The sequence below is a fragment of the Andrena cerasifolii genome, chromosome 16 (assembly GCF_050908995.1).
Source record: "Andrena cerasifolii isolate SP2316 chromosome 16, iyAndCera1_principal, whole genome shotgun sequence".
Taxonomy (NCBI): Eukaryota; Metazoa; Arthropoda; class Insecta; order Hymenoptera; family Andrenidae; genus Andrena; species Andrena cerasifolii.
This window is the reverse complement of record NC_135133.1, coordinates 6,866,594-6,890,068: the sequence shown is the minus strand read 5'-3', so window position 1 is coordinate 6,890,068 and position 23,475 is coordinate 6,866,594. Positions and strand designations below refer to the sequence as shown.

At 47.7% G+C, this 23,475-nt stretch overlaps 1 protein-coding gene across 5 annotated transcripts; it reads left to right on the top strand.

The window, feature by feature from the left end:
* Positions 1-901: 901 nt before the first annotated feature.
* On the top strand, positions 902-22,967 carry Nhe2 (Na[+]/H[+] hydrogen exchanger 2). Of its 5 annotated transcripts, none has more exons than XR_013087337.1 (18): positions 902-1,839; positions 1,939-3,009; positions 3,412-3,675; positions 4,927-5,123; positions 5,767-6,023; positions 8,849-9,066; positions 9,797-9,999; positions 13,171-13,260; positions 13,785-13,855; positions 13,956-14,171; positions 16,017-16,152; positions 16,781-16,939; positions 17,027-17,096; positions 17,175-17,279; positions 17,505-17,606; positions 17,692-17,853; positions 18,426-18,516; positions 19,141-19,276. XR_013087337.1 is itself a non-coding variant. In XM_076828654.1 (18 exons), exons 2-18 carry the CDS (start codon positions 2,547-2,549, stop codon positions 20,082-20,084), a joined length of 3,108 nt encoding a protein of 1,035 aa, XP_076684769.1. In that variant the 5' UTR covers positions 905-1,839; positions 1,939-2,546; the 3' UTR covers positions 20,085-22,967. The 5 variants fall into 5 exon arrangements, 4 of the variants coding, with proteins under 4 accessions (XP_076684769.1, XP_076684768.1, XP_076684771.1 ...); XM_076828654.1 differs by lacking the exon at positions 18,426-18,516 and adding an exon at positions 19,843-22,967 and having other exon boundaries at positions 905-1,839; positions 16,784-16,939; positions 19,141-19,296; XM_076828653.1 differs by lacking the exon at positions 18,426-18,516 and adding an exon at positions 19,843-22,967 and having other exon boundaries at positions 905-1,839; positions 19,141-19,296.
* Positions 22,968-23,475: the final 508 nt, after the last annotated feature.

Genomic DNA, 23,475 nt, shown 5'->3' with positions numbered 1-23,475 from the left:
CCAGGTTTTTCATTAATTTTCAGGGGATTCCGATGGCAAAGGAGAGGGTAGAAACGTGGGTGTTCGAAGACAGATGGAAATTTAAGGAACTTCGTTTTCGATCTAACCATCTTTCGGGATTTCTCGTTAGTTGAACATCAAGTTAGTTCAGTCTCATTGTATTACTGCATTTTACGACGCATTCCCATGAATGCCAGACCGAAAGGAGCAAAGTACAATGGAAGAACGGACGGGGCCCATTGACTTTTCGTCACAATCAAGGAAAATTGCATCGCGAAATTGCAAAAATCATGAACAGAAGTCGCAGCACAACGGTGTGCATTCTTAGCAGATTCAACAATGAAAATTACATTTCAGGCAAGATCAAAGGAGTACATGCTAGGAGAATGTAGTGAGTTCTGAGGGACAGCGGAGTAACAAGTCTGATAAACACAAAACGAAAAATCATTAATTTAGAAACTACGTCCTGCAAACAATTATCCCAGCATTACCTAAGAGTGACAAATCCACGTCAACAGGAGACAGCTTCCTCTTCCCTAAAGAAGAGGTGATCGTTAACAAAATTCTCCGCAGCGAACTGATGTGCCTACCCCACCTATCCGCCACCAGGCCAGCTTGCCAGTTTAACTACCAGACCTGCCCAAGTATCTGTCCCACCTTGAAAGCAGGCATCGTCATCGATCAGCCTGACGTCGTGCTATTCGATTTCTTTCGAATCATCCCCCGTTCCTGGGGTGGAAGGGGCTGCCGCGCGATAGCCCGCCCCCAGCGGCGAGAGCCTCAACGACTACATCCCCGAGGCGCCGCGATGCGTGCAAGAACGCCCAGCGACGCCACGCGCGGCTATATCGCGGCGTCGCGACGCCTGCGCGGGCTCCGGCAACGATCAGCTGGCTGGAGGCTTCCACGGAGAGCCAAGGCGAGGGACAGAAAGAGAGCGAGAGGGAGAAAGTAGAGGCGAGAGGTGGCTTGTGGCGGACAGAGACAGAGGGACACGAGCGGAGGTGAGCAAGAGTGGAAGTTTAGTAGAAGAGAGAAGGAGCGGCAGCGCGCATCCATCGGCTATCAGCGACGACGTCATGGGTAGCCTCGCAGCCAGCTACGCACGTTTTTGGCAGCGTTCTTGGTGCCTTTAGCTGTGCGCTCCCGTGGTCATGGTGCTGGACGTGGCCCGCGAACCGGCCAGCCTGTCGACGACTTAACTCGCCCAGTGCTGCTCTGACGGTCGATCGAGGCGGCGCGACGCTGAAACCTAGGGGAACGCTACTTCCAATGACTGCGCGATGTATGGTCGCTGCCGCGTCGTGACGGGTTCCTCCTTGTGCTTGGGCTACACTGTCCTTGAGAGGCTGCTGCATCGTCGAGTGCCTGCGTGAGGATCTAGGAGTGCGCCACCCTGATCGGAAGTCCGAAACCTGACCCGGGTGGAATTCTGTCATCGTTAGGATCCGCGTCAGTTTTGGACAGTGATTCGATGGGGAAAGGATAAAGGAGTCCTGTGAAACACCGTTGTGAAAAAGATCCAGAGAGAGAGAGAGAGAGAGTTGTCGAGATTCTGGTGGGGACCAGAGGGATCTTCCATGTTCATCGGGATGAGATACTGGCTCCAGGACTAGGAGAATGGAAACGCTCCGTTCACTATGTGATTTACGTGAATTCTGGTTCATGTACGTGAAACTGGAGAGAGACGAGGTGTAAACAAGATCTTGCGCAGGCCAAGAGGAGGCTCGAAAGCTTCATCTCCAGCCTGTACTGTTGCAGCTGCGTACGAAGTGAATTCGGCCCGTCGATAGTCGGCCAATAAACGCGGGGCACACTCGAGGCAGCAACGGCGGCGCGGTAAGTACCAAAACAAATCCCGCACTCGAGTGGGTTCTATTGTTAGGAGGGCGTATTTTTCTAACGGGGACGGAAATAAATGTAATCGGTGGAGCGTAGGTGGGTCCTCCACAAGGGTTCGTTGACACGGGAAATTCTGGTGCCGCCGAAAAGGGCCGCCCGTGGATGCAAATATAGAATACGCTTGGCGACGCTTGGGGAAAGATCGAAGCGGTACAGAAGCTTGTTGGAGCGTCTACGCGAGAGGAATCACCGTTGCGATTCAATCGACACCGCGATTCGGGGAGTAGCATCGACGAGACTACTAGCCACAGAGACTGTTCCAAGGGTTCAAGAGTTCCAGGTCCTATTCTACGCGATCGCTGATTCGCCTGCCACGAAAGCAATAAAGGACAACGTCTCGGCTACTTTCTAATCTCGCGAAACGATCTCCACTCGAGACATTGCTCAGGTGATACCCGCGCCGTGTAAATACAAAGAGAATCGCGCACGAGCTGAAAGGGGGAAGCAGCAGGAGCAAGGGTGTAGCGAGGCGGCAACGAGGGTGAGAATCCCCTGCACGGCAGGAGCCGCGACGTACCCTGCAGGTTCCCTCGTAGCTGGAGTTCCCTTCTGATGGTACAGCGAGTGACTCAGCAACGGTGGACGAGCGCGGTCGACGAGCGCAGTCCCCGCCAACAGCATCGTCGTCGACGCGTAACGTCATCATGGCTCCACGTGCAGACTCCCCGATGATCGTGCTCGCTTTGATCCTCGTAGCCGCTTCCTGGCCACGATGTTGCCAGGCAGGCTTGGTCAAGTTCTACGATTCCGTTCCGGAGCATGCCCAGCCAGAGAAACGCGTGCCCGTCAACGACTACGCGATGCACGGGCCCATAGTAGACGACCACGAGTTCCCTGGGGACTTGAGGGAGCCCTATCCAGGCAAGAGCTTCGGCCCCATGGGGCCCGTCGACGGGTCCCTGCCCGACGACGTGTCCTTTCGAAGCTTGTCAGCTGACACAGGCGACAACCACCCGATGGAGTCTCATCTAGCCACTCATCCGGCCAACGGTGATCCGTCGAATCAACGAGTGCCGGAATACAAGATCATGTCGGTGGAGTTTCACCGCGTGGAGACGCCGTTCGTCATAGGGATATGGATCTTCTTCGCCAGCATCGCGAAAATAGGTACGCCAGCAACTCGACTGGACTCGGCAGGCGCTTGGCTGTTGTCGGTTGCTTTGGTAATTGCCGCGGTTAACTCTGACGCTGCTGCGAGGAACGGTGAACTACTCTCGGAGGAGCAACTGACGGTGGGAAAAGTTTCAGGGTCGAGGGCTCCCAATGTACTATCCCTACTGTATCGGTACAGTTCTGCGCGATTCGTCTTGGCAACTTTCTATTACATTGGTTAATTCAACACCTTTAAAACCGCCAGCTTTGGTCCCAGTAGCGTCACAATTGTACTAGGTGATTTTCAGTAGAACATGGTCAGTTGTAAACAGACCAGGCGGCAGCGAAAGAGTTGACGGAGGCGCGAGCTTTCCGCTGTTCCCTTTCAAGTCCGTTATGCTACCATTGTACGCGCAGGCTTCCACATGACGCCCAGGCTCAGCAAGATCTTTCCGGAGTCCTGTCTGCTGATCGTTGTCGGCGTCGTCGTTGGTGTCTTACTGTTCCAAGCGAGCAGCGTCCACGTGTCGCCACTCACGCCGGACACCTTCTTCCTGTACATGTTGCCGCCCATTATCCTGGACGCCGGTTACTTTATGCCCAACCGGCTGTTCTTCGATCACCTGGGGACAATACTCCTCTTCGCCGTCGTTGGGACTATATTTAACACGCTGTCGATAGGTTGGTAAAACGTATGAAAGCGAAACGGTGCTGAGTCTACTATCCTCCTCATGCTCGGTTCATTTTATATTATTGTCTGCCTCCGGCGTAGGAGATATACAGACTGAGGGTCTGCGAGACAAATGAGTAAACTTCAAGCTTATTGCTGTGGGTGTGAAAAACTTTCATGCTGATAAAAAAGTTGTATTATTAGTATAGACACTTTGGGGCAACGCAGAAGGCCAACGGAGTGAACCTCGAACTGGCATTTGCAAGATACACAGAGCATCAAGTTGAATGCGCAATAAACACCGTTGCTCTTTAGTACAATCTCAGCAAGTATGATAGCACTTGCGCCGTTGGTCTTCTGAAGGGTTTCTGTAGAATTTCAAAGTGTTTCCCCGTCTGCCGTCGCGCGATGTTTCTCGCGAGCTTTCCGCCCATTGAATATGCTTCCCTATTGATTCGAGTATTTCATAATCAGCTCATGTAGAGCGGCACGCGCGAGCTCGTCGAGAGAGAAAACGCGCGGACGTCGAACCGCCCACGCGATTTCTGTTTATGGCACAACGTGTTCACTGAAAGTTCGTCGGTGGTTGCGAAACTGACCGTTCCCTCTGCGCGACGAGGAACGCCGATGCCCGTGGCAATTAAAGATGCAACGTGGACGCCACCCGCGGCATTCGTGGAACCGATTACGCGATCTCGTTATTATTATCGGCGAATGAAAAATATCACTGAGATCGTTCCTCGAGGTCGTCGGCCAAACGCGTTGCCTTGGTCCTGGCGATATTATTTTCGTCTACAATACCTGTATCGCATTATTTGTCGCTCAATTTTGATATCTAATCATTCGACCTGTCAATCACAGCCGTTTATGATTTTCAATATCTGTCATTTGCATAGATATAATTCTACTTGAACTCCTTCGAGCCAGTCATTGGAAACCGGTTTCATAAAAAAATAAGATAAAATGTTTGATAATTTCAAGAGCGTGATTAATTGAAGAATCCAATTACTAAAAGTCACTTGTACATGTAACGCTTTCGAATGAGAAACGTGATTCGAAAGGTGTTTTTGGAAAGAGAATAGTAAAAAATGTTATTTGGTAATTATTTGGTACTTTGCTGTTTTTCTTGCGAAACACCTCGCAGTCAAGTCTTGAATTCCTTTCAGCGTACACATTAGCTCGTTTCGTCATTAGCCAGGGCTTTGTAGAGGAGTTGCATACGGACAGGATCAATATCGTCTGCTATGGTGAATTATTTACAGGTGCGTCACTGTGGGTGTTAGGCAAGAGTGGCCTGTTTGGCTGCGAAACACCACTGTTAGACATGTTCCTTTTCTCAGCGTTGATCAGCGCGGTGGATCCTGTCGCTGTATTAGCGGTGTTCGAGGAAATACACGTGAACGAGATCCTGTACATCGTAGTGTTCGGGGAGAGTCTCTTGAACGATGCTGTGACCGTTGTAAGTAGCCTTTCTTAACTTAACATCCCCAAGAACACAAAGTATTCCCTGAATACCTCAGAAAGTGCTGAGCATCCTACACGATTCAATGCACAAGGTTCAAAAAATTACGAAACTGGGGATATTTAGAGGACATATTTCTTTCGAATTTTGCGCCATAAGTCAAAAACTGCAAGTTACCGAACGATAGTCCTAATTAAAAGAAGTAACTTTTGTCTGAAACCTCTTTTCCATCCCTTACAGGTGGCGAGTTATAACATAAAATCGGAAAATAGCTGAACTTGCAAGCGTCAATTTCACACACTTGAAGTGAATTTAGGTAGCAAAGAAAAGAAGCGAAATACACACCTGTATATCCTCTAGATATCCCCAAAGTTTCATAATTTTTTTAATCTTCGCGTTGAGGATCTTGCCTCGCCAATAAAAATAAAAATTCCAAACAATTTCGAATTAACTTCAGTTTCAATTCTGATTAATGCAACGCCATAAACAGCTGTCGAAGGATAAAGTCAACCGCAAAATCGTGCTTGGACACGCGCGTGTTATTCGCGGGCTGAAAATCTTTTCCTGTTCGTGACATTGCCACTAAATCGCTCGATTAAGAGAACACCTGAGCCAGACGTGCTTCCTTAACGACACGCAGGTGCTGTACCACATGTTCGAGGCTTACAGCGAGATGGGACCGTCGAGGATCCTTTACACGGACTTGTTATCGGGCCTGGCTTCCTTCTTCGTCGTGGCGATCGGAGGAACGATAATAGGGGTGATATGGGGCTTCGCCACCGGTTTCGTCACGAGGTTCACCCACCAGGTTCGCGTGATCGAGCCTATCTTCATATTCGTCATGGCGTACCTGGCCTATCTGAATGCCGAGATTTTTCACATGTCGAGTATACTGGCGTAAGTAGATCCCTTCAGTTTCTAATCAGACCTAACCCAGAGGGCCGCTAAAGCGCAACGATCTCTCGGGCCCGAGGTACTTCTGTGCCGTTCGTATCGCTCCGAATGACCGATAAAAGGCTCCCGACGTGGAAAAAGGTTTTTCTGAATACGTCAAGGGTCAAATTATGAATCTTCATTGGCCATTTGAGGAACCACCCTCTACAGGGATAATTGGCTGTTCATTTTGAAAGGGAGAATCTTTGTGTGCTTGTGTACAGAAGAATATCAATGGAGAAGTAACGAAGAACCTCCAGAAATATTAATCTAGTCGATAAGGGCGATACTTCGGTTAATGCAACCCCGTATTATAATATACCGCGCTTCATAGGAAAGTTGGGATCGTAAACGACAATTTTTTATCAGAGAATACATAAAAGGCAATGCATATATGCCGAGATATTCCGCCCGTTTGCACTGCACGTGTCTGGTACGAGCGCTGGGGGTTTATTAGACGAGCTCGGGGTGCATTTCTTGACGCCCCCAATTATATCTCGCAATAAATTCGGAAAACGGCTCTCTGGTTCTCACGCGAATCGCCATACACACGTTTATCAAAGCGTGCATGTTCTCGGACAGTAAGGGAGCGCGGCGATTGATCAGCGTTCTTTTAATCAGCCCATAAACGGCGTATGATTAATTAAGCGTTATTACGATCTATGACGAGCGGAGGATGAAACGGGCAGCAGTGTTAGCGTACATTTTCAATACGAGATCGTGGGTGTAGCGGGAAGGAAAAGGGACTGACTAATTGCTCGGTAATTCATTAAGCTGACCACGGCCAAAGTTTCGACAATATTAAATAACCGAAATAATTGAAACCCCCGCCGCCGCGCCGCAGACCCCTTAAAGCCTCACAATTGCCGCGTGATTCTCGTTAAGTCCGTTATTTACACGTTCCCTAGTGAAGTAGAGCCAGCGGATGATCGATCATGATGCGAAGTACGCTCTGTGTAATAACTGTTCAAATATGCTTAACCCGTAATCGCTCGTTCTTGGTCGAATCTGGTCGATTTTTATCTATATATATATACATATATACGATTAAACGGAATTCCCGGGCTGTTTGACCGACAAATAGAGCCATTTCGAATGCGCATGTATCTCAATGCCACGGGCTCTACTTAATAAAGCGATGACCCGAGCTGCTGCTCGGGACACTTGAGATGTAACATTCGCAAAGGAATACGCGGGTCTGGGAATATTGTATCGGGGATAGCATCATCGTGATCGAGAGTCCGATACCAGTTTTCCATTCTGGAATATTTTCAAATAGGTAAGTGAAATATTTCTTAACAAACGCCTGCAGTGCCGCACTCAGCATTTAATCTTGAGGGGTCCGAGTTGAACGGATCAAAATATTTTTAATGCGAATTCAATAAAATTCAATAGGCGATTATAAAAATTTGTTTAAAGAGTGAAATCGAGTTTTCTTTTCTTTTTACAAAATTTATTCGAATAATGCCCGACCCCGGCTCAGAATCGTCCATTCCTTGGGACGTGTTGCTCCGAGCTCGTGCCACTTCGATTTCCCTGAACTCACGACGCGACGATATTTTGATATTTCCCGTTCCGAACTTATACCACTTCCCAAAGTTCTGGCGTTGTAAATATGTAGCGGTTGGCATCCGAGTCCCTCATATTTTCATCACTCACCCTCGAGCCGTACGTAATAGTTGTCGAAGAGAAGTTGCCGCGTTAAGTTCCGCGATCAGGAGGAACGCCGCGACTGCCTTATGCATAATTCATCGTTTCTTCGACAACAACGAAGTAGTAATGGACAGTGCAACACGGAGTTTCCAATATTTCGCATCTCCCGCGCATCGAAGAAGTTTAAAGTAGAAGGAATGGAAGTCACGTTTTCTAACATGGAAATATGGGGGAGGGTGCGGAGCACTTCGCGATGGTACACGGCGGCGCGGAATCATCGACAATACCACGAATCCTAGAAAAACGAAAAACAATAACTCTTGTACCGCGCAGAATTTAGTAGCAATTACTACGCGCTTGCAGTAGAGAATGTTAATATTCGACAAAAATTCTCGGTTCCGCGTAACTCCAATCGATTAAAATGTTGCAAGGTTTCCAAGTCTGACAAATTACAGAGTCCTTCTACTTGCTAGATCTCAACAACTCGCAATTGTCTACGCCCAAGGAGACCCGCTTCGTTTATTCCTCGGCTACTGATCATAGCCTCTAAAGCAACCTAAGCTTCCGTCCCCAAAATATACTCAGAGCATCTAAAAATACTCTCGGACGAATAAAGCGTGCTTCAGAAATAACAGACTCTTGGACAATTTTGCAACTTCCATGCGCTCGTGTTGCACTCGCCCAGAATCGCCGGGAGGCACCCTAATTGCGAATAAATTAGCCAAGAAATCTGCCTTGGCAACCAATATCCGATGACCACGAACGCTAACGACTAATCCATTGTTACCGAGAGCCGGCGCCAGGATGGAATTTCGAATTCTCAAAGCCCTAATTATATAGTTACAGAGTCGGTCGCCCCTCGATCCTAAATCGGATGACCTAAGTTAGAGATAGAGCCGAGCACTCATCCCTCCCAACAAGGAGTCACGTTCATGTAATAAACCGAGAGACCACTGTCCCCAGTGAACATCGATTCCGTAAACGCCGAGCAAGGATCGTACGTCCGAATTAATTTCGACTGCGTTTAGGAAACGGCGGGCTGGTCGATCGATACTCGAGTTTCCCGGCCGACACTATCGCACACGCTGCCCCCCCCCCCCTTGCCTCCTCATTACCCGTGACCTCTTTATCGCCAGGATCACCTTCTGCGGCATTACCATGAAGAACTACGTGGAGGCCAATATATCGCACAAGTCGCACACCACCGTCAAGTACACGATGAAAATGCTGTCGAGCAGCTCGGAGACCATTATATTCATGTTCCTCGGGGTGGCCACCGTCAACAACAGGCACAACTGGAACACGTGGTTCGTCCTCACCACCATCGTCTTCTGTTCGGTCTACCGGATCGTCGGTGAGTAATCACGGCGACGCCGACCCTGAAGACATCGCTCCAGGTGTCTCCGCGCCGACAACGTAATCTCGCGGCGCCATTTATACAGCGTAACACCCCCGAGCGATCGGGATAAGTTCGAGTCGCTTAATGGTATCGCGAGATAAGAGCCTTAAGCTAAACCGATCATCGGTTATGCGGCGTGTCGTTTGTCCGTTACGCGACCGTGCCAAGAATAGCGTTTCTTGCGCTGTGTTCTTGGCTCCGATGACAGCTCTTGGCACGGGGGAGAGGAAGAGATGCTTTACGGATTTTCATGCGATTTCGGGGGAATTTTATACCGGCGAAGCAGGGGCGAACGGTCCAAGTAAATTACTTGGACCAGCAGCCTGGAACCCTTTCCTTTTAGACAGGCGTTCCACATATCGCAACCCCTTACTACCCCCGTCACTTCCCTTGCCTGCATCAAAATTACTCCGCGATCCTGTTAATCCCTTAAGAAATTTACTCTTCCCACTTGAATCCCGCTCAAGCTGAAGAATCTCGAGAAACCACTTAACGGGATTCGTCCCTCTCCTTCCGTTTTACATCGCGGCTTACTGTCGCGAGCTTAGGGCTTCCCGGCGACGGTGCGCCGCTAAATCGTGCAGCGCGGGCGACACTTAAAAAATTCATGCAGGCCTATGTGTGCACGGGCGCCGATCGTCACAGCTCAAGCGGATCGAAATGCTACTTTTCTTCTTTTGCGCAGGGGTGATCGTTCTGACGGCGGTGGCGAACCAGTTTCGATTGCACAAGCTGGACAAGGTGGAGAAGTTCGTCATGTCGTACGGCGGCCTGCGGGGCGCCGTCGCGTTCGCCCTGGTCCTGCTGATCGACCCCAGACACGTGCCGCTGCAGCCGATGTTCGTCACCACCACGATCGCGGTCATCTACTTCACCGTGTTCATACAGGTAAAGGAAGGACAGGCGTGACGGACGGGCCGCGTTTAAAGGGCAGGATAGCGAGCACGGCGGTTTGGGAAATCAAATATCGTGGCATCACCTTGGCAAACAGCCGGTGTCGGTTTTCCCATGCTGCCAGCTGCCAGTGCCACCCGCCCCGAAAGGGGACACAGAAGTTAAAGACACGGGGTGTTCTTGCGATGTTGACCCACCGCGGTTATCTCGAACGTAATTTACATTCGCCAGTTTTTACAATCATTAGCGCTGGCTTTTATGCTGCCGGGGGTGTTCGATTAAAGTCGAGTGGCTTTGTAAATAATTCTGGGCGGAACTCTTGGCTTCGAGATGCTACGATACGGGATTTAAGGGAGAAAGGGCCTTGGAGAATGTTTGCTTTCGAAGAAAATGTATTAAGCAGGTAGATGCAATTGGTATATCAAGCTTCATTTACCTTTCGGAAGAGCATTGTTCGGATGAAGTTATTTCCATCGAGGCGGCCCCTCGTATCAGAAGTTCGATTTTCGGGCCGAGCTCTACTCAGAAGTTGCACCTTTCAGGAGAATCCTAATTTATCTGCAATCTTATTGAAAGCTTCGTATTTTAAGATGTAGGTTGCTATTTTATACACTTCTCTAGAGTTACCGTTCGTTCGAGGGAATTGAATTTCCTTCGGTCAAAAGTTCGTTCACATCTCGGTTAAAACGGAGACTTCAATCATTCATTGCTTTTAAGTTTTGAGCTAAATTTGAAATACTTTCCAACGGGATAGTTAAAAATAATAACTCGGGGCGTGGTGCTTAAAGTAGCGCAGCCCAGTATTCTCAATGCAATTGTGCCGGCGCAAAAGGATAACAATAAAGGCTGATCGATTTAAACAGGCTGATATAATAGTTGGAAAATCCCCGTTCTCTGAATCAACATCCCTCAAAGCGCAGTTCTCGGGGCTCCGAGGCCCCCGGGGTTCCCGACAAGCAAACTTCCAGAACTGTTGATTTAATCCAGGGAACTCTTCGATAACTCATAGACCTTGGATTCATTTTTGCAAAATCTCCCCAAGTTAGTTCTAATCGATAAACATTGATACCTCCACGAATGTGCTCACAAGCTTCAGAGATAACAACAAGCTGGAAAAGCCTCGCAAAAATCACTAGCAGAGATAGACAGAATTTTTATTTAAATAAAACAACGAATAAAAGTTAAAAACTTACTGGCCATGTGTCAAATAAATCTAACTCGAGTCAACGAACCAGTGACCATCGAATAATCTTTTTAACTTCTATTCGTTATTTTATTTAAATAAAAATGTTTGCCCATCTCTGCCTTGAAGTATGATCTGCTGCAGTCTCGGGAAACTAAGCAGCTATTCGCACACTTCTGACGTGTCCCAAGGAATGCTCGTTGGTTGGCCGGGCTATCGATTGTGGGAGCTACCGAACGATGTTTTGCAAAACAGCATTCGCAGGGCAGAGGGGGATACATCAAAGCGTGTTATCACAGTTCGTGTTGCCGTTATACCGCGTGCTACCCACGGGATATACCAACTTCTATTACACGCCTTGGCCACTTTGTCATCACAGACAACCGTGGATAAACTGCCGTCTACCTCGCCGCAGGATTTTATGACAATCTACGCACGGTCTGGTGGAAACACACGGATACACCCCCGCAATGCCGTCGGCGGATGGGTGTACCGTACAAAGGACCCTTTTCTTCGTTAATGCGCGCTTGCCATGTAACACGAGCCGAAGGAAACGGACCGCCCTTACGTTATAACCGACATGGAGAAATGATAAGGCTGCCATGCTGCGCGCTCACCCTCTCCCACGCGCGCTCGTTTCAGAATACTTTTATTACCGGTGTACGCAATTATTTTAGAGTATCTATTTCCCGATAGTGTAATTCCATTCGGCCGCCAGGACGGGGAATTAAGTGGATCTAAAACCAGAGCGAAACGAGTGGAATACGAACGCAATTAGACTGCGAAAAGGTTAAAGCGTCGTGCAAAAAAAAAAAGAGCAATGGGAAAGAAACACCCACTTTCATTCAGAAGGCGCGTCCTGTTTGCGATCAGCCCGGAGCGGAGCCCGATCCGCGGCTCCATTAGTTCTAAAAACACCATCGACTTTGCCGCGCAATCGATCGGAAACACGATATCGATGGTGCGCCGTCCGAGAGCTCACACACACACACCTCGCGACATTCACCCCGCATCCTTGGTTGGCGCCGATTACCGATACACAAAAGCCGAGCCGACCAGCTAGGATTCTGTTTCCAAGACCATGGGCAATCTCGACAGTGCGCTATCGATAGCTTCGCTCCCACAATGCGTCCAATTCAAATTTTCGCCGCTCGATTTCTAGTGGACGTGAATGTTTAGAGAAGAACGTGCATGAAAACGATTTTCACTCCGAAATATTCTGCCTTCCCTTCATTTCTCGAGATAGCTCCGCGAAGTCTAAAGGTTTAAATCCACGACGAGATTTTACACGAGACTCTTCTATCACGAGTGTAGATAATGAAAATAGTCGCGAGAGATAAGATTTCTGAAAGTAGGTATAAGTATCATGAAACTTATTTATCAGGAGAATCTAATTTCATGAAACTAATGAGAAAATAATTTAAAAAATAGTAAGACAATGAAATATTCCCGTGAGATTGAATTAAATTTGTCTCGTGCGAGACACGATATTTTTGTCGCACCGTGGATTTGCACCTTATCAGTTGAGCTGCTTGCAGTCTCAGCACCGATGAGCCAGCTCGGGAACCCTGGGGGATGTGTGTTTATACATTTTCCTACTTTTAATCATAAAACAGTGGTCGAAACACTAACGACTGTGTTGGCCACCTTTTTGGAACGTAGATATGAAAAGGAAGCTCGAAAGGAGATTCAATGGTAATTCAGGGGTGTCCATCCCGAAGACTCTACCCCTTTTTACCCAAGCCAGAGACATTGAACAAAATAACGCACCAAAAATCATGAAGCTTCTTGAGGAAACCAGTACTGTTAATTTAAAGTTTAGGTCTAAAGGTCTAGTGTTAAAATTAAAATCCCAATCTTGCGCCCCTCCCATCAGCGATTCTTCCGCGAGAACCAGTCAATTCCCTTCGTTGCTACGTTTTTCCCCGCGCAATCCCGCTATCTCAGAATGATTTGGAGCTGTCAGGGGAATCTGTTTCCAGGGCATCACGATCAAGCCCCTGGTGAAGATCCTGAACGTGAAGCGGGCCGAGAAGAAGAAGCCGACCATGAACGAGAGGATCCACGAGCGGGTGCGTGCCTAGTGCCTCCGTCACTCTTCTATTTTGCAACACGACTGACCGTAACATTTTTTTAACGGGCGTTTCATGCGACAACGGCCAGATCGATCGGCTAATAAAAATACGGGGCGAGCGAGGAGCTGGACAGGGCCGTACGCGCGTGTATAAATTATAGGCCACGGCGCGGTGCACGCTCTTATCGTTAAAGTAAATATTGAAAAAGAATAGCCGGCCGCACGATACAGGGGAATCAATAATCGTTGCCCCTCTGGGCTCATCGTGTGTGTGTGTGCGCGCGCGTGTCTGTGGGCATCCGAGGATCGCATTGATTTTCGACCGGTCACCGTTCATAAATGAACGTGTCAAAACGAGAACAATGGGCGAGTAAATTAACCGGGTTGCTACGCGGTTGATACTCTTAGCGTATATCACGTCGGACAACGTATAGAATATCCAGCGGCGATGCTCGGACTCGGCGAACACAAAAAGAAAGGAGACACCGGGGGGAAAAATGGAATGATGCTTCTGTTTTGCAGATAATGGATCACGTGATGGCGGGGATCGAGGATATCGTGGGGAAGCACGGCAATTACCACCTCCGCGACAAGTATGCGCGAGTTCCTTCGTCGTCGAGCGTCGTTGGTAAACCGATGGCACTCGTCTATCGTCGCTTCTGTTCGCCCTTTGTTCTTTCTCTTCTGTCCCAGGTTCAAGCGGTTCGATAATAAATTTATACGGCCCTATCTGGTGAGAGACCACTGCGGCGCCGAGCCCAAGATACTGGAGACGTACTCGAAGCTGGCGATGAAAGACGCCCTGGATTATATTCGAAGAAACGCGTCGACGATCGGCAACATCAGCGGCACGGAGAGCATGTCCGCGATATTCCGCAACTACAGCCACACCGGGCAATTCAATGGAAGGTACGATATCCTTTCTGTCTCCTTTCTACTCTCCGCCAACTGTGCCCTTCGATCCGCACCGCGCTGAATTATCCCCTCGTACTTGACCCGTTTTTTTTTTCTTCCTCTATTTTTCGCGATAACAAATCCCGCGCAGAGATCTCTTTGGCAGAGACTTGCCGCGGTGTGTCCCTTTGACGGTCGCGCGGGGCAGGCGTTAATTATAAGGACAGTTTTAATTAACGGAAAAGATCGCGACGATCTCGAGCGAGGCTTCGGTTTAATCCTGCTGGATGTAACGTTGTATCGTAATTAACATGGGAGAGAATGAGCCAACGCATGGTGCTACAACGTGAAATGCTACCTGGGTATGTTGTTACGTATGCTTCGCAGAATGGCTGAAGGTGGATACGACGAGGCCTCGTGTATTTTATCAATCTTGATTACGGTGGTCGTTGACAGGTGGCACGAATGAAAATTAGGAATACACTGCTGGGAATGATTAAAGTATTTACACGAGTACTCTTATCTTGAATCGTTGATCTTACCGAACCAGTGAATTACGGAGGGACACCGCGGTAATGGCCCGAAAAGTAAAGGTATCTTTGGAAATTTATTAAGAGCAAACTACGCGATGATTCTTTTTTAAACTTTCAGGACTTTTTATTGGATATTTAAGTTATACGACTGTCTTTATTTAATTCGTTTAAAACAGATTCACAAGCTGTACAGGACCAATAACTTTGCGCTGCAAAAAATCAAGAAACCAAAATATTTTAGAAACTATATGCAGGCGGCTATTGCACGCCGGGAGATTTTATCCATTGGTAGTTTCCTTCTATTTCTTTTTCAGCGAAGGAGATTAATTTACTACTTAGAAGCCAATTTCGCAATACTTTTCAGAGGTTCGCCATTCTGTTATTTTTCCACATTTTCAAAATCGAACCCGTCGTGCCATAGCCATGCGCGTATAGTTTCTAAAACCTTTTGGTTTTCTCATTTCCGAAGAACCGTTTCGTCGGAAAACTGTCAAGCATGTCAGCGGCAATTTTTTGCCGCCCAAAGTTACTGGTCCTGAACAGCTTGTGAATTTGCTTTAAATAAATTTAAAAAACGATATTCCTAAACCCCGAATATCCAATAAAAAGTCCGGAGAATTAAAAAAAAATTCATTGCGTAGTTTGCTTTTAATAAATTTCCAAAGATACCTTTAATTTTCGGGCCATTACCGTGGTGTGATAACCAGCAGTTGTAAAATTAAGATACAATTTCAGACCAGTGCAGAGGCTAAACAGATTCTTAAAAGTCTGAAACTACTAGCTTACTGCTTGAAAGGACAACAAGTTTCCAGATCCCTCCTCCCAGAGTGACAATCCAACAAAATTACACAGACATATCGACCCCCTCAAATCCGAATCACCTCTAAAAAGCAAAAAACAAAATTGCTAGCAGAAAAGTAAATACCAATTCTTAATTCCTGTTTGATTAAAAATAGGAACCTGTATTGTATCGCACTCTCAGGATTACGTAATAACCACTCAGACGGACGTTGCCCCCTGGCAACGTCCGTTTTAAAATCGTTTCGATCGAGATGAGCGCAGAACGCGAGAGGGTGAAATACTGCGTGCGATATCGAGAAAATTCCACTCGGGCGCCATTACCCACGGCATTGATCATTCGCGAAGCGACGGTGCCCGTGTGTACCCGACTTGTGCACAATGTGCGCTGCACACGCTGCACAAGACGCATAACCGAAGATAAGTCTGCATTGTATCCCAATTGAGCGGCGAGCCCTCCTCGAGGCACGGTATCGATCTTCAAGTGGCAGCCCGTCATAAAATGCAGTCTCATTCTTTCTCCTTCCAGTCCGAGTTGCAGCCAGCTCGAAGCGGGCTGGAATATTGATCTCCAAGAACTGGAGTACAACCCTTCCAAGAAGGACCTGACCGACGCCAGGATCCACCATCTATTGGCCGAGGAACTTTGCAAACCGTACAAGAGGGTAAGAAACCCTCCACTCTAGCAGACGATTTACATATAGGCACGCGTCCCTGAAAAATTCGCTGACGAGGGGAAGGGGAGGGGAATGTTTAGCAACGGATCGTAGCTCAGCGAAACTTCAGACATCGATTCTTATCTCGCGTAGATGAAAAAAAAAATTGGCCCCGCTATCAGAAGAATATATTTTAGGGATCTCGCTTTTACCCCAGCCATGCAGGAGATTCGACTGAATTGGGAATTTTAAATTCGCAGTGATAAGGGAGGAATATATGCTCGGGCAATGGCAGACGTTTCGCTTACCCCAAGTAGAAATCGATAGTAGATACAGGATTCTAGGGTAACTAGTACCAGAGGAAAGAATCGAGTTCGGACCCTAAATGTTCCCCTTCTCCTTCGCCGCCACCGAGACAGGGTGATTCCGCGAGGAACGGCTGAACTTTCGGAGCTCGTTCCGCCCGCCCGAGAAATAAAGAACAGTCGCGCGAACATGTGGACCACCCCTCTCCGTCAGAGTTATGGACACTTGGCCGCGAACGTCCCGCGAGTCGAAGGGGTCGAGCGCGTCGCCAAAGTTCAGCCAACTATTTCGGAACCACCCTCTAAGAACATGGAAAGAGACTCCCTGAAAGAAGGAAACGAAATTGCAGCATCGACGCTTGAGCTACAGCCGGCACGCGGTCAACGATCGCGACCTCTCCACCCAGGTCAATTACAAGATGCACATGAACATACGGCGGATGATGGGGGAGCACAAGCACCGCCACAAGCGCAGCAAAAAGTTGCTCAAAGTAAGAACACGCCCACCCCCCGCGCGCTCATTCGGCGCGCGAATCTTCTATTCCCGCAATTAAAACCGCTCCCTTGCACGGTCGCAGGACGGCAAGCAGAATCACGTGAGTTTCCCCGAGTTCCAGCAGAACGGCTCGACGAAGTTGTTCACCCAAGGTAAATTGGAAGGAGGCTATCGATGCCCGCTCGCGTAAATGTTCGTTCGAATACTCGTGAATTTTCATTCGTCGCCAGATTATATCAACGGGGTACTGTACGAGCTGGAGAACGGGGACACTTCAAAGCCATCGAGCAAAGAAGACTGGGACTCGGCCATAACTTTCACGGCCCGCACTTCCGGTGAGAATTTCGCCTTCGTTTTTTCCCCGCCGAACCTGGAACAAGTTTTAGGTCTCGTTAGAGCATCAACTTCCAAAGAAAATTCCCTCGGGATCCAGATTTCTTTGAGGAATTAGCTCCTCGCCCTATATTCAGACTCGTCAAAGTCTTCTTTCCATGGACTTGATTGGGGGTTAATTACGCCCTCTATTCATAGTCAAATTTCTTACGAGCTGCTTCCTGCAGACTCGTCGAACGTGAACGCGGACCACCACCACGGCGCTACCACGACCACCTCGATGGACACCATCAACACGGACGACGCTGATATGAAGCTGGGGCGCGATGGTAGGTACTCGGAATTAATTATTAGTGGAGCCTGGGATATAGAAAGAAGAAGCAGTGGAATGAATAGTTTTCGGTGGTTTCACAGAAACCTACAGGGTAACCACACCCACAGCCACGGAGACAATGTTACCATGGAAAAGGGAAGATGACTACAATTCCGGACACCCGATTAAACAGAACGAGTTTCCTGCTTGGTGTTCCAACAAAGAGTACCTGGCTTACAGTTCTCCGTCTGCAACGTTCCTAGGTACGACTGTCGCGGTAAAAATACCTGCTATCGTGAATTGCTCGTCATACCATAAACACAGACGTAGGGTAGTATCGATACAACATACGAGTGCAAATGTGCAACACACTGATTTCATCGGCTGACTCATGGTACAGCTAATCGATAACAATGTTCATTAGACACACCATACTCGAACCTCTGCGAAACTGTGAACTCCGATCGCTTAGATAGCGTGTTCAACGCCGTTCGAGAACCTCGGACCTGAAGTTTCTCTGTCGACGGGGGTCGGGTAACCCCTCGAAAGTACCCTCTTCCAAACATCTACACGCAGCACGAACTCATAATGTTTAGACACGTTGTTTCAGGTCCACCCTACTGTATCGCAAGTCTGTTTTGGATGCAAATTCAATTGTTGAGTTTAGTTGAGTGTTTAAGAGATGATACTACTCTGTTGGTAATTTTTTCTAACGTTTCGATTGGATCCAGAACCCATTAAAGTCCTACGTCTATTGAAACGGGAATTTCATTTGGCTCGGTCAATTGTGTATCCAAAGACAGATATGCGAACGCTGAAAACCGCTACTTTACAGGGGACGAGTATATGTGAAGACATGCCAGCTTACGAACCCGGAGGATACTAACCCCGGATCACTATTACACCCACTTCCGGTTGGAGAACATGTAAATGTTACGCATCAAATCGTTTCGACTTTTGTGTCGTTTTCTTTTTCGTCGTCAACAGAGATGTGTTTTTGCCTACGATTTTTTGGGTTACCCAATCCCCCCCCCCTCTCTTTTAAAATTCACCCACACGTTTATACAGGCACCCCACACACGATCAGTTTATGCATCATTAAATCCTGACTGTTCGCGGATATTTCAAACGCTCAGCCTTTGAGAACAGTCACCCTTTTGCGTTTCCATCGATATGTTCTTTTGTCGAGCACCTTTGCTTTTCACTTACCCGCAACGTACACGGTGTTCCGCTGATTTCGATTACTCGAAATGCCTTCGTCGCTGTTAATGGTACGGAGCGATTAATGGGGAAACAGTTGTTGGTCTCGGAGGAGCAAATATTCTCTGTAACTTTCTGCAACAAAGAGTAGGAAGATAAATTTTTCTCGATCAAGATTATTTAAATTTAACGACTATATTATCATATTATATTTGTCTCTTTAAGACAAACAAGTTTCCCTGGCACGGTTCTCCATATCGTTAAAAACCACAGCGGTATTTCAAGTAACGCAGGCGAATGAACCGCCGTGGATGATCGTGCAGGTCATTAAAATTTCTTCGCAATTAAAGGTGGGATCGAGCAGCCGAAGGTCCAATCGGTAATTGGCCTGTTCCGTCGCGAGAGCATCTGCTCGGCGAGTATCGATTGCGAGGACATCGAAGAGAAGCCGGACGAGTACACGCTTACGGAAACGGAGCAGTCGGACTCACCCTCAAACGCCTCACGTGAGTAACCGTGGCACGCTCCCCACACATCAGCATCCAACGAATTAATCTCTGTGCAGATTGTCCCGTTTCAGTGGCCTCGAAATCATTCCAAACTGTTTCCTATACAATTCTGAAGAATATGAAAAATGCATGTACCGATAGGTGAAAATGAAATGGGACACTCTGCGCGCACGGAATGGGTTCGAATACGCGGTACAATAAAAAGAATACTAAATCTAATCGTATAACAATTTCTAATGTAATATTTAATGTAATAACAAAACTCGGGGAAATTTTGCTCGATTTGTGCAAAATAATTCGGCCCTTAAGCGGTTAAAACCGAAGCGCATTACAAGAATTAAGGGCTGATTATGCACCATCCGTTTCTCACCCAGTATTCCCAAGCCATTCCGTGCACAGAAAAAGAAGAGGAAAATAAAGCGCACAAGTGAACGATCATTGAAAGAGGGAAATGAATGTTACAGGACCATGACGACGGGTAGACAAGAAAGTAGTTTAGCCTCGCAGAGACAGTCGGATAAGTAGACAATTTCGTTCTTGCAGACGGGAAGAGGGGGCCCACTAGAAGGGTATCGATGATGGAGCTGGGCTCCATGGAGAGGGCCCGCTCGGAAAAGAGGGCGTACGACGGTTCCCATTCCCTGCCGGAATGCTGGAACCACCCTCAGAGGCTCCGCATGAGCTCGTTCCCCTACTCAGCCCAGGTGCCGAGCCTCTCGACCGCCCTAATAGCGTCCTCCTCGGAATCGTCGGAGGATATCGACGAGGAGGAAGAGAATGCTTGACCCTTGGGGATCGTCGAGGAGCAGACGAGATCGTCCTACGCGGACATCGAGCGTCGACTGCGTCGTCCGTGGCGGCGGCCCCCTCGACGCTCGTTGCTATCGTCGCTCCTACGACGACCCAGCGCCCCGGTTTGAACGGGAAGCCCTGCCGGTTTTCCATCTCGACTCTGACCACTTTCGCCCTCAAGAGTCGCGGCCCGAACGCGCGATAATTTCGATTGCAAGGACCACGATGACGGAAAGTATCCTCGTTGACTTTCAGAGGCTTTCATTCGCACGCAGAAACACAGACGTTCGGTGTGCGTACGCGAGTGTGCGTAGGATAGAGTTAGTTAATCCAGGGGGAAAGGGACGAGGGGAATATTTTTTCCCATTAATTCGATAGATAGACAAGAGGTACAAGTCCTTCGAGTGGATCGCCGTTGATCGAGTACAGGTGTGTTTACGAGATGATTCCGCCGTCATTTTCGGCGGCCTGCTACTGCGTTCTTTTAATACTCGGTCTACTCGGTGCGCGAATCCTTTTTCAATACTCGACGAGTGGTACGCGGCAGAGAGAGAGGGAGAGAGAGAGAGAGAGAGAACGAGAGAGAAAGCTATTTTTTTAACCGATACCATTTCCAAACCACGAAGTAGTGGTTCATCGTAGTCCATTTCGAGGCTTCCTCTGTACGAGAATCGTCCCTGGAAAGATCGATCGACAGGGAGCGCGTGTAGCATTTCCTAAAGCCCCCGCATTTTTCACGGAGCGAGCGTCGAACAGCTACCTAAGCAGATCGCGTATTTCTCGCGCGACGATCTTTGGAGGATCGCTCGTGTCTTGGTATCGTGGCCTTAAGATTCCTAGATGGACCCTAGCGTCAGTGGAGGGGGAAGAAGGGGTGGCTTTTTCAAAGACGAAGGGCACGATCTCTGTTCCGTTCGCGACCCATGGAGGCGCGCGTAGTTTCTTTCTTGGGAAACACCACATTCGGTGTACGACGCTCGGCTCGAGAGGCTGAGATCACCGTGCGACTTACTTTTCAGTTTACAGACGCGTGTCTAGAATTAGATCGCGCGGCGTGGCTCTTCCGCGTGTGTACGCGCGCGAAAAAGGGCCGGCTAAATATTCCTGCTGCTTCCGAGGACAGGGACATCTCCGCCAGGGACAAACCTGTGTGGTCTGGATCGCTTCTTACTCTCTGTGCAAACACAGATGGCTGGGTCTTGATTCCAAACGGCTAACAATGTTCTTCTATGCGCAACGTGCTTGATCGGGAGCCGATTATTATTTCTGGGCATTCTGGGAAACCTTCGATCGCAAAGAAGTGCGATCTTCGACAGAGGAGACTTCCCTGTCCTCAGCAACGGAGGCTAATATTGCTCTCACAATCAGTTCCTACAGAGATTCTTGCGAATTTTGTACTCTGGAATATCATCAAACTACCTCGTTTAGTATGCAGAAACCGTTGCACAGAGATTTTTCAGCACCCTCTAGAGTTATGATACGAAGGAACGAAAAAATTGCTCGTTCGGTCCCTAACCGAGAGAAAGGAATCTTTGGACAAATCCTTGAAATCTATTTGAAAATCTGCAAGAATCTTTGCAGAGACCCGATGCCATCGGTGTAACAAACACTCGCGGACGGTCACGTTTTCGACGACGATCCTCGCGTGACCGTTTCCTAGACCACCCAAGACAAGGATCTATATAATAATAATAATATTAATAATACAACGTGCTTCGCCCAGAGTTGCGAGGAGCTGGAAGATTAACGAACCGAGCACTCCGCAACACCGTATACATAACGGAACGACATCCTTACCCTCGAGGATCGTCCAAGCCCTTCGCGGCGATGGACATAAGGGAGTTGCCGAAGCGCTCCTCTCCTTAAGCATGGCCTTAAAAAGAAAGAAAAGAAGAAGATAACAATACTAATAATGGATAAGCAAATAAATGAGTACACGTTCTCATGTAGAAGATGAACCACGGAGATCGGTGGTAGGTGAGTACCTAACGCGCGAGAGATAACAACGTATGTAAATAAAAAGGGGACTCTTTTCTTAGCGGACAAACGTAGCGAGTTATTACGACGACTATTATTACCACCATTTATCGGACAGGGGATAGAGAACGCCGGGCGTGTCGGAGTGTGCAACTAGCGGGGGAAGATGCCAAGGGAAACTCTAGAATTCCGGATTTTTATGAGAATTGAAGGGATGCTCGGGGGATTTGTGGGCGATTCTGCACGGCACTCAACTATGTACTTATGGAATTGAACGAAACGCCGATCTGTTATTCGTTTAATTGGCTAGGATAAATTATCGACCGGTGTCTCGTGGGTCGGATGCAGGTTTAGAAATATTGTCTGCGCGGAGCCGCGTTAAAAATCTCAGCAGAGGTAGAATTAATAGCAGAGATCTACGGCACAACTGTTTCTCTTCGAACCAATAAGCTGCTCTAATTTCTAAGCTTTCAACACGCTTCCTCGCGTACGTCGAGTCCGCATTTCACACCGCGAGAGAATCGTCGTGCACGTTCGAGGGGACAAATATTTCTGAGCCTGTTGAAACTCGAGGCGGCAGAAGTATTTTCGACCTAGTTTCGATCGACGCGAGCTAGTTCTTGTCAATTAGGAGCACGTTCGTTAGGATTTCCTTCAGGCTCGTTGTTTAAGGGATATTTTTCACGCACACTTCGCTTGAAATAGACAGGGATGCTTCTAAATCGGGCGGAAGAGTTCAATTTTCGTAAAAATCGCGTGTGAGTTTAAAATTTCCCTTCGCGCGGAATATTCCTGGTGGCCTCTAGTTACCTAGGTCGGACGTGACGTCGGACTAGTCTCTAGACGCTAGTCTTTACGCTGTTGATTTGTTAAAATAAATGTTTATTTCGTAAAGTAAAGGACTTTTAATCACCTTCATTCGCAATTACGTCCTCTTCCCCAACAGTTCTCGGTTAATGTGATGCTTTTGAAAGACTGGAAGCTTGTAATTTCTGAATAGTATTCCATGGACACTAGTTGCAAAATTTTCTTCAATATCGACTTATTAACAAAGGAAATCTATGGTATTCTTAAGGAAATACCATAGATATTTGGAATTTGGATAGGAATATGTAAAAGGTATTTCTGAATAATAATACAGTTTGTTTCAAGTTTCTTTCAATATATTTGCATAAAAGGCCTTTACAGTGTTACAATAAAGTATAAGGTATATAAAGTCACTATTTTCTTGTGATTACTATCAAGGTTTCCATCATTCCGTCGAAATATTCCGAAGTTAAAACCTGTAAGAAGAAAAATATTTTTAGTAACTTGACTTGTCTATTATTGAACATGGGAGAAACGTTACAACAGTTTGTCACGTATGAAAATATATTAGTAAAGGGAATAATTTTATTGTGCAACATG

What these genes read in the sequence shown, in the direction of transcription:
- Nhe2 (XM_076828653.1), top strand. Translation starts at nt 2,547, where the DNA reads ATGGCTCCACGTGCAGACTCCCCGATGATCGTGCTCGCTTTGATCCTC. An exon ending in TATGAAGCTGGGGCGCGATG is followed by an intron (nt 17,607 to 17,691) that starts GTAGGTACTCGG and finishes GTGGTTTCACAG; the next exon opens with AAACCTACAGGGTAACCACA. An exon ending in TCCGTCTGCAACGTTCCTAG is followed by an intron (nt 17,854 to 19,140) that starts GTACGACTGTCG and finishes TCGCAATTAAAG; the next exon opens with GTGGGATCGAGCAGCCGAAG.